Here is a 10385-nt window from a genome sequence, read left to right on the forward strand (position 1 = left end):
TCATAAGGTGTTGTCAGGCCAACCCGGGTCTCCGTGCAGCTGTGCTTGGGGGCTTTGCGTAGAGGTCACCTGGTCCTGATGCTGGGAGCTGGGAGTGCCTGTGGAGACAGCAGGGTCAGGATATGGCCATGGCAGCTGCAGGAGAACACCCAAGGCCCTGTCCTCACCTGCAGCTTCGTGGTGGATGCCGTGTTGGGTAAGCAGCCCCTGAAGCCTCTTCACCTCTTTGGCCAGCTCCTTGTGCGCCTAGGACAAGTGCAGGGTGAGGCATTTGCGAAATAATCAGTGTGTATCTCCCACCTCTGCCTGCTCTTTACCTGACTGCAGCTCTCCAGGGTCTCAAAGGCCTGGCCCCTAGAGACTCCTTCCTGCTGGGTTGTGTCTTCTGGGGCCTTTAAGTAGCCAGCCTCCTCAAAAAGCAACCGCAGTCGTTTAGCATGGCCCTGGAGATGGAGGAGGAAGTGGGAGCCCTCAGTCTGAACGGTGCCCAGAGAGGGGATGCCCGCCTGTGCTCACCTGAGGAGTGATGAGCTCATCCACTAGGTCCTGCTCCAGGTGGTCCCACCTCTGCTGTAGGGCCTCAGGCAGCATGGGGTACACTGTGTGGGGCCAGGAGATGGAGCTGCACTGGGTTGCTTCTACTGTGTCTCACCCACATGTACAGAGGTAACAGGACACCCAGCCCAGGCCACACCCACTCCCCAACTTAGCATGGGAACTGCAGACATGTCCCAGCTCTTTGTCCTGAGTCCCACCCCTGTTCTTTCTCCCACCTAGCATGGCATGGGGGTGGCAGACGAGTGGAGTCTCGAAGGTCAGCGAGTACACACAGGTGCTGGGCTCTGACACCTGGGCCAGCCTATGGCTCTTCCCACAGGTTAGGTCCACCTGGGGGCACAGTTGCAGCTGGTAGGTGGCTGGGGTCCCAGATCCCCACCCTCACTCCTATCCCCCAGGCCTCACCTTGGTTTGTCTGCTCTTGGAGCCACAGGAGTCCCCGTCCCGCATCCACATTCCCGAGAAGGTGTAGTTGGTGATCTCCCATTCATGCCAGATGCTGGGGAGGCAGTGGGTGCTGAAGGCCACACACACCCTACTCGTGTTCACCAGGCGGGGGGGGGGGCCTTGAGCTTTAGGACCACCCAAGTAGGGCTGGGGCCATCCAAGACTGGGACTCCCCCACCCCTACCTATTCTCATTTGAGTAAGAAAGAGGGGACTGTAGCTCACCCCAGGATCCCACTGTAGGCATTCCAGCGGAAGGTCTGCTCATGCTGGGTGACATTGTGAAAGGGGCAGAACTCATACTTGTACCTGGGGGTGCACACGGTTGTCAGGAGGGCCCCAGGTCAGGGGACCAGGGGGCTGCCCACCCCACCCAGCACTCACGTGGCCTCCACTAGGCTGAAGCACTTGCCGGAGAGTCGGAGCAGGTGCCTGGGCCCTACAGGGAAGAGGGTGTGGTGTTGGGTCTATGTGAGCATGTCCAGAGAGCATCAGAAAGCATGTCCCTGACAGGCCAGGGGCACAGGCCAGCCTGTCACCACTGCCACTGCCCCCGGCACCCACAGTGCTTTATTTTCAGGTCTGTGATTCTGTGCAGATCGTCACTGGGGGTTCATATAATTGGTCAGAGCAGAAATGGACGTGATGTCAGAGCCCAGCATGTCTGGATTCTGGGGACCAATGAGCCCACCCTGCCCCCTATCCACAGAAGAGTATAGGGTTCTCTGTCACGTGAGGTGTATTTTAATCCTAGTATGCACTTTGTGAAGACCTAGCTACCAGTTCATTTTCTAATAAAGCTGAACACGGGTGTTTATGGCTGTCTCCTAGACATGCAGCTCCAGGGCCACCTTCCTGTTGGTCAGAGACCAGCTGGTGAAGCCCTGCTCCCTTGGGACCACAGAGCAGCAATGCTGCCTAAAACCACTCCTCAGGCCTCGGTGTGAAGATGGGGACAGATCAGCCCCAGGGAACCCCACAATTGCACATCCACCCCAGGAGGCCGCAGCCCATGACATGGGCAGCCCACGGCATGGACAACCCAGCCAGCTGAGGTCCCCGGGTGCATCCTGAGAAGAGGCCACAGCCTGCCGGTGGGCACAGGCTATGACTGGTCACCAGGCTGCCATCAGGCCTGCAGGCTGGTTCCTCCGGCTCTCTAGGCCCCTTCCCTGCATGCAAGCCTGCCTGGGGACACACCTTGTGTAGGCACACAGGTCTGTACACAGTAACATCATTCGAGTGAAAGAGGCACAGCACCAAGGCCCCAAAGCAAGCCTGCTACTCACCCCAATTTTAGGGAGTTCCAACCAAATTTAGCAAGCTAGGGTAGGGGGTGCCTTCCTCCAGGAGACACTGGCCCCAATCCAGCTCTAGGGCAGGGCTGCTGCTCCCCAAGTCCAGCCTCTGCTGGGTGATGGTTCCTCACACCTGAGACTAGAATGGCGTCTGCACCCGCCACACACTGGTCCACATCCCAAGAACCAGACACAGTGCAGACAGCTGAGCCACACAGCAGCGTGGCAGGCCCCACACCAGGATCAGGCCCCCAGCGGTGTCCCCTAAATTCTACCTGCACCACTGTTCCCTCTTCCTGTCTCTGCATACAGCCCCCTCCCATACCCCAATCTGCAGCTCGCTCCCCTGGCCCTGCTAATGACATGGGTTGGTTCACTCTGACCCTTCCTAAAAGAGTACCCTCTCTTGATTCTGCCCACACACCCCTCTAACCACCACACATTCTACTAGAGACCTCAGCCACTGCCCACTCACTGGTAAGTCCTGAGCCGAGGACATCAGCCTCCCTCCCTGGGTACCCTCCTTCCAGTACCAGACCCTTGGGCACACACCACAGTTCCTGTTCTCAGCGCCCCCTTCCATCCCTTATTTTTCCAGCTCCTCTGAACCACCTTCCCTTGTCTTCTACCACAATCAGCCCACTGCCTGCCTACACTGGGCCCTTTGTGGTAAGCCTAAGCAGGAGTGAGCCTAGTGGGTTACCCAGTGAGGACTGGAGATGCTGGTATCCCATTGCCAGCTCTGGGGAAAACTGCCCCAGACCACCCAGGAGCCAGCAGGAACCATAGTGAACGAGCCAGAAGTGCTCCCAGGTAGTCACACAGAAAATCCGACTTAGAAGGACAAGAACTAGAGTGCTCCAGCCCCCAGAGAAACACTGATCCCACTTTTCCTCCAGTCTCAAACCTGACTCTGCTGGCATCTAGTCAGTTCTGACTCGTAGCCCCATGGGTTACAGAGCACAGCCACGCCATAGGGTTGTGGGGCTCTAAGCTTTAAGAAAGGCTACCAATACCCTTTCTGCTAGAGGTATAGGGGTGGACAGCACCATCCTTTGGGTCAGTGGTGGTGATAGGTGGCACGGGCTCCGATTCATAGCCACCCCATGTGCCACAGAACAGAACCCTGCCCAGTGCTGCACCATCCTCACAATCGCCATTGATGAGGCTGTGTCCACAGCGGGCCAAATGTCCATCAGCAAATGAATGCATAAACAAAACATGACCTACCCACTGGAGAAACATCAGCCATAAACAGGGATAAAGTCCTGATGCACACTACAACATGACCCTTAAGAACATGAACACTGAGAGAAGAAAAGCAAAGACGTACAGAAACAATTAGTCCAAAGGAGATTAATGGGCCTCCTGAACCTTACCTCCCACAACTCAGACCAGAACTAGATGGTGCCCAGCCAGCCACCACAGCTGCCACTTTGCAAGAGATCACAGAAGGTGCCGGGCATGGTGGGTAAAAAAAATAAATGAAAACACAAGTGGCAAGGCTTGCTGAAGGCAAGATTTCAATCAGTTGTTCACAGGGTCACTATGAGTTATGATAACTCAATAGGACCTAAGAGCACAACAGTCCAGCAGAGACTGTGGGATCCTGGACACTCTGGCCCTTAGTCACCTTTCAGTGAAGCCTGGCACAGATTCATTTTCCTTTGATGCAACTTTTAGCCAAATAGGCAGGTTCTTAAGAGGACTGATAATACCAGGGAGGGACACGATCCTGATCCTCAGAACCAACCATGAAAGATAAAGTTTAGGACAGGAAGGGATAAGAAAATGATTAGTGGAAATGAAAATCATGAGGAGGAAATGGAGAGCGTGTGCTTACATTGTAAGTAGTATAACTAATGTCCTAAAATGTATGAAGGGCTAGACAGAAAACCTGTGTGTTCTGTAAACGTTCACTGAAAGCCAAACGGGGGGGTGGTGCGGTGGGAAGAAGCAAAGTAGAGGTTTCTACTCTAATAAGATTCTAACAAAAATCTGCAGTTCCCAGCCTGTTCTCACCTACGCTACGAGTATAAATTTTAGACTTCCCTCAAAAACGGCCTAAGCCATTTAAATAAATGTACCAAAGAAAACATGATGCTGAAAGAAGGAAGAAAGGTACAAAAGGACAGATTTTATATGATCTTCTTATATAATTTATCCCAGAATAGGAAAATTTAGAGAAAAAGGCAGTAAATTAGAGTTTCAAAGAGCCTCCTGGTCTGAGACAGGATCCCTGGAGACACAGTGGATAAAGAACTCAAATGCTTAACCAAAAGGTTGGTGTTTCAAACCTCCTAGCCACTCCAAGGAAGAAAGATGTGGCAGTCTGCTTCTGAAAAGATTTTAACCTATGCTGCCCTACAGCAAAGCTGTGAAGAGACCAACTGGGCATGATTATTACTTCATAGGGCAGAGTGTCTTTGGGATGGTCAAATTTGGGAGTTTGGTGGTGATGATGGGTACACAGCATGATGGCAGTGCTTAATGACACTGAACTGTGCCCCTCAAGTTGGGTAAAATGGGAAATTTTTCAGTCATGAAATTTTACAATTAAACTACTTCTACAAACTGTGGCTGGTACTTAGACAATAGAATGTTACATATTATGAACTGTCATGCTCACTTCAGCAGCACATATATTAAAATTGGAATGATACAGAGATTAGCATGGTCCCTGCACAAGGATGACACACAAATTCGTGAAATGTTTCATATTTTAAAACAAATAAAGAATAATGAATTCTCAAAACCCTGAAAAACCTAGATGAATCTGGAGAAAATTGTGTCGTGTGGCCTAATTCAGTCACTAAAGGGCAGATATGACATGAATCCACTATTAAGAAAAAGCTAGAGGGGTTTATACACGTTCTTTGCTGGTTTACCAGGTGTGGGAGGGGAAGGAAAAGAGAGGGGAAAGTCAGTATATAGATAATTATTGCTGTGTACTGTGGAGTCAGAACAGAACCAAAGTTGACCCTCTGGCAGGTTTTCAGAGGCAGTTTAATGGCACGGGAGGAGACTGCCCATCTTTCTCAGCAGAGAAGCAAGTGGATTCAAGCTGCGGTGCAGCTTCTTACCACTAGGCCACAAGAGCTCTCTTAGTACATACTTTAATAGATAATAGTGGCTGAAGATAAAGGCCATATGTTGTTGTTATGTGCCGTCGAGTTGCCTGCGACTCATAGCGACCCTATGTACAACAGCCCTAAACTCCGCTCTGTCCTGTGCCAATCGCACTGTCTCTGACACTCCCATCCCAATTATCCCAGTCACTGAATCAATCCACCTCATAGAGGGCCTTCCTCTCCTGCGCTGTCCCTCCACCCTCCCAAGCATGATGTCTCTCTCTAAGGACCGGTCTCTCCTCACAACATGTCCAAAGTAAGTTAGATGGAGCCTCAGAATCCTTGCCTCCAAGGAGCCACCCGGTTTAACCCTCTCCAGGACAAATCTGTTTCTTTTCCTAGCAGTCCATGGTATTCTCAATACTCTTCCCACAGCTCAAAGGCATCAATTCTCCTTCTATCCTCCTTGGTCATTGTCCAACTCTCTGATGCATAACAAGTGATTGCGAAGACCATGGCCTGTATCTGACGCACCTTAGTCTCCAGAGAGACACCACTGCTCTTCAGCACTTTGGAGAGGTCCCTAACAGCAGACTTTCCCATGGCAATGCGCCTTTTAATTTCCTGGCTGCTGGTGCCAAGACTGTTGACTATGGAGCCAAGCAAACTAAAGCTGTGTACAATCTCAGACTCTTCACCATCCATCCTGATGCTGCCAATTGGTCCAGTGGTGAGAATCTTTGTCTTCTTGACATTGAGCCTCAATCCATATTGTAGGCTGCAGTCCTTGACACTCTGCAGCAGGCGCTTCAGGTCCTCCTCAGTTTCAGCCAGCAGGGTTGTGTCATCCGCATAACGCAGATTGTTGATAAATCGTCCACCAATCTTGACCCCACACTTCTCCTCATAGAGCCCAGACTCCCGGATAATCTGTTCTGCATATAGGTTGAAAATGTATGGAGATAGGATGCATCCCTGGCGTACGCCCTTCCCAATTTTGAACCATGCAGTGTTCCCTTGCTCTGTTCTGATGACTGCCTCCTGGTCCAAGTATAAGTTTCGCTTTAGAATGATCAAGTGTTCTGGGATTCCCATTCTTCTCAGAGTCAGCCAGTTTGTTATGATCTACACAGTCAAATGCCTTTGCATAGTCAATGAAACACAGATACACATTCCTCTGGTATTCCCTGCTTTCAGCCAAGATCCATCTTACATCAGCTACAATATCTCTAGTACCACGACCCCTTCTGAAACCAGCCTGGACTTCTGGTAGTTCTCTGTTGATGTGCTGTTCCAGTCGTTTTTGGATAATCTTCAGTAAGAATAAAGAGCACAAAAGTATCACTAAAGATAGGAAGATGCAGAGAGAGGCCTAAGGAATACAGTCAACAAAGGTAAATACACAGTCCAGCAACATCAGCAGTAATAAACCGTTCATCTGCATGTGAATATAGACAGACAAGCAAGAGGAACACATATGTGACCATACATAGGTTTGGAAAATGAAATTTATACACTTTTTAGGAAGCACAAGGTGATAGGAAAGAGGACAAAAACTCACTATTGCACAGGTCTTTGATAAGTGAGCCACCTACTTGATTCAAAATGGAAATCAAATCAAAGGAAAGCTAATGAACTAGCCAACTTCGTGAATTCACAGTGCAGAGTGTGTGTGTGTGTGGGGGGGGGTCCCTCTGCAGCTGTGACGGCAGCAGTACAGTGCTGTCATTCTGAACTCCAAATCTGACCTGTGTGACTGCTTGGCTAACAGAGGCCTCCCACCGAGGCTAGAACAGTGCTCTGGCAGACAGCACAGGGTGCTGGTGAGCACAGCCACATGAAACCGGATGCCCACTGCATCCAGTGGATTTGGACCCATGGTGGCCCTGCTGGACAGAGCAGAACCTCGGATCAGGGTATCCCAGGCTGTAGATCCTCATGGAAGCAGACTGCTTCACCTACCTGAGAAGCTGGTGGGTTCAAACTGCTGACCATATGGTAGCAAGCAGATGCTTAACCTGTGTCCCACCAAGGCTCCTGGAGCCCCTACCCTACCCCTCCCCTTGTGAGGGGCCAAGAAGAACAGAGAGAGCTGGTCTGCACTGAGGGAGGGAGGGAGGGATGTGCTTTTCAGACTTGGCCTGTGAGGCCTCAATCAGGTAAAGGTCACTGCCACCAGCATCCTTCCTTGGCATGCCCCACATCTGTCCTGGGTTTGATAATTTGTTGCAGTGGTCACACAGAACTCCTAGTCCTCACAATTACAAGATGTATCAGGGAAGTGACTGTCACAGCTCTGGATCAGGGAGCTGTTCATGATTTGAAGTTAGGTTCGTTTTGACAACAGTATTCCTTCTAGGTCCCATTTTACAGATAGACATATATGTGCTGTCAAGTTACTTGCGACTCACAGCGACCCTATATACAAGAGCTCAGAACCATGCTCTATCCTGAGCCAACCTTCTCTGATACACCTACCCCCTGTACCCCAGTCACTGAGTCAATTCATCTCATCAAAGGTCTTCCTCTCTTGCCCTGTCCTTCCATCCTCACAAGCATGATGTCCCTCTCCAAGGGCTGATCCATTCTGGAAACATGCCCAAAGTATGTTGGATGAAGCCTCAGAATCCTTGCCTCCAAGGAGTAGCCTGGTTTCACTCTTTCTAGGACAAACCTGTTTGTTCTCCTAGCAGTCCATGGTATATTCAATACTCTTCTCCAGCACCACAGCTCAAAGATATCAATTCTCCTTCTATCATCCCTAGTCATTGTCCAGCTTTCTAACGCATAGCAAGTAACTGTGAAGACTATGGCCTGTAACAGGCACACCTTAGTCTCAAGACTGTCATCGTTGCTCTTCAGTACTCTAGAAGGGTCCTTGACAGCAGACTTTCCCAAGCAATCTGTCTTTTGATTTCCTAACTGCTGGTACCAAGAGTTGATAGTGGAGCCAAGTAAACTAAAGCTGTTAACAATCTCACTCTCTTCACCATCTATCATGATGCCAATTGGCCCAGTGATGAGAAACTTTGTTTACTTGATGTTGAGCTTTAAACCACATTGAAGGCTGCAGTCCTTTACCTTCTGCAGCAAGTGCTTCAGGTCCTTTTCAGTTTCAGCAAGCAGGGTTGTGTTATCTGCATAATGCAAATTGTTAATGAGTCCTCCTCCAATCCTGATGTATCACATTCTTACTCACAGAGCCCAGCCTCCCGAATGATCTGTTCTACTTATAGACTGAAAAGGTATGGTGATACTCCAGCTAATAAGGAGCATTTAAAAAACCCATTAATAACCCATGCTATACAGAGAACATGGCCTTGCTTTCAGAATTGGAAAAAGACTTGAAGCACTTGCTGAAGGAAATCAAAGACTATATAGTCTTTAGTATGTGTTAACATCTTAACATCAAGAAAACAAAAGTGCTCATCACTGGACCAATAAACATCATGACAGATGAAGAAAAGACTAACGTTGTGAACTATTTCATTTTACCTGGATCCATAATAAAAACCCATGGTAGTAGCAATGGTCAAGAAATCAAAAGATGCATTTAATTGGGAAAATCTGCTGTCAAGGACCTCTTCAAAGTGCTGAAGAGCAATGATGTCAGTTTAAAGAACAAGTGCTTGGTTCTGCTCTCGGGGTAAGGCAATATGCACAGCCACCCTTTTATCATGTTTCCAAGGAGCACTGTGACAAGAGCATTTGACTGCTGAAAGGTTGGCAGTTCAAATTCACTTGCCCCTCCAAAAGACAAAGATGAGCATTTAACTACTGTCCAGTGGTGTTGTGGTTAAATGTTCGGCTGCTAAATGAAAGCTCGGTGGCTGGATAAGGATGTTTGTGTGGAGAAGTTATGCTCTGTCTTAAAGAAATGCGGTGAGTCAGAACTGACTTGACAGCTGTGGGTTTGAGCGGTTTTTGGTTTTTTTGTTCTGAGGAGATGCATACTGGGGTCAAGTCGTTCAGACAGCTTTTCCAACATAAAATTATAGAAATGCTAAAGAAGCCACGGCAAAGGGGATGCTGCTCAGGGGCATGGGCCTGGGGGGCATCAGCCACCTGGGACTCAGCTTTTCTGATTCATTTCACAGAGGTATCGTTGGGCACCACAGGGTCAATTCAAGCACACTGCAGCCACATACGTGCAGAGTAAAACTGCGCTCCCCAGGGCTGTGATTGAATTCAGAGTCAGGTGGTCAGACTGGTCTTTCCAGGTGAGTTCCAACTACCAACCTTTTGGTTAAAGGTCCTATGTATAACCCTTTGTTTCACCAAGGGGCTTTTAAAAGTCCATAGAACAGCATATAAGATCTTATACTCCTTTTTACCCCAGACTTCACTCCTGCTGTCCTCAAACCTAGTTCTTCTCACACTGATCCCTTCCCTGTCCCTCAGCTATATCTTACTGCTTCTCCTCTCTCAGCTCCTTGTTCAAATGGCACCTACTCACTAATATATGTACCAGATATCCTGTTTAAAATGGCACACCCTAACAAGCCTCTCACACACACTCTTCTCCTTTCCCCAGGCAGCCGCCAGTCCATTCTACCCACCTCTGTATCTCTTGCTGAGGGGCATGAGTGGGGCAGGGGTTAAATGCTAGGCTGCTAACTGAAAGATTGGGGATGGAACCCACTAGTTACTCAACAAGAGAAAGATGAGGCAGTTGGCTTCAGTAAAAACTTAGAGCCTTAGGAACTCTGTGGGGCACTTCTGCTCTGTCCTACAAAGTCACTGACTAGAATCCACTGAACAGTCATGAGTTTGGAGGGCTTTTAATATTATCTCTCTTCTGCCCCACGCACTGTTGTAGACCGAGGGTCCCAAAGAGTAGAATAATTTTATAATTATTAATAAAGAGACAAGCAGCCAGGAATGAGATAGAGCAGAGAGCATAAAACGGGGTCAGCAGTTGTCCACTGAAGACCCCAAGCCATGCTTCTCTGAGTATTTATATAGAATCACAAGGAAGTACAAAACAAAGGATAATGGTGAAATCTTTTACA

At 49.1% G+C, this 10385-nt stretch overlaps 1 protein-coding gene across 1 annotated transcript in view; it reads right to left on the reverse strand.

Moving 5' to 3' along the window:
- Positions 1-10385, reverse strand: part of GNPTG (N-acetylglucosamine-1-phosphate transferase, gamma subunit) — a 29786-nt gene continuing 19401 nt past the window's right edge. Inside the window, exons 3-10 of the mRNA XM_006901924.1 lie at positions 1389-1443; positions 1230-1313; positions 964-1057; positions 774-888; positions 517-599; positions 318-443; positions 168-246; positions 1-98 (exon numbers count right to left, since the gene is read on the reverse strand). Coding sequence (XP_006901986.1) covers positions 1-98; positions 168-246; positions 318-443; positions 517-599; positions 774-888; positions 964-1057; positions 1230-1313; positions 1389-1443 — 734 coding nt within the window. The remainder of the gene's footprint in view (positions 99-167; positions 247-317; positions 444-516; positions 600-773; positions 889-963; positions 1058-1229; positions 1314-1388; positions 1444-10385) is intronic.

This window comes from Elephantulus edwardii, unplaced genomic scaffold, assembly GCF_000299155.1.
Source record: "Elephantulus edwardii isolate Elephantulus edwardi_28Jun2011 unplaced genomic scaffold, EleEdw1.0 scaffold00350, whole genome shotgun sequence".
Taxonomy (NCBI): domain Eukaryota; kingdom Metazoa; phylum Chordata; class Mammalia; order Macroscelidea; family Macroscelididae; genus Elephantulus; species Elephantulus edwardii.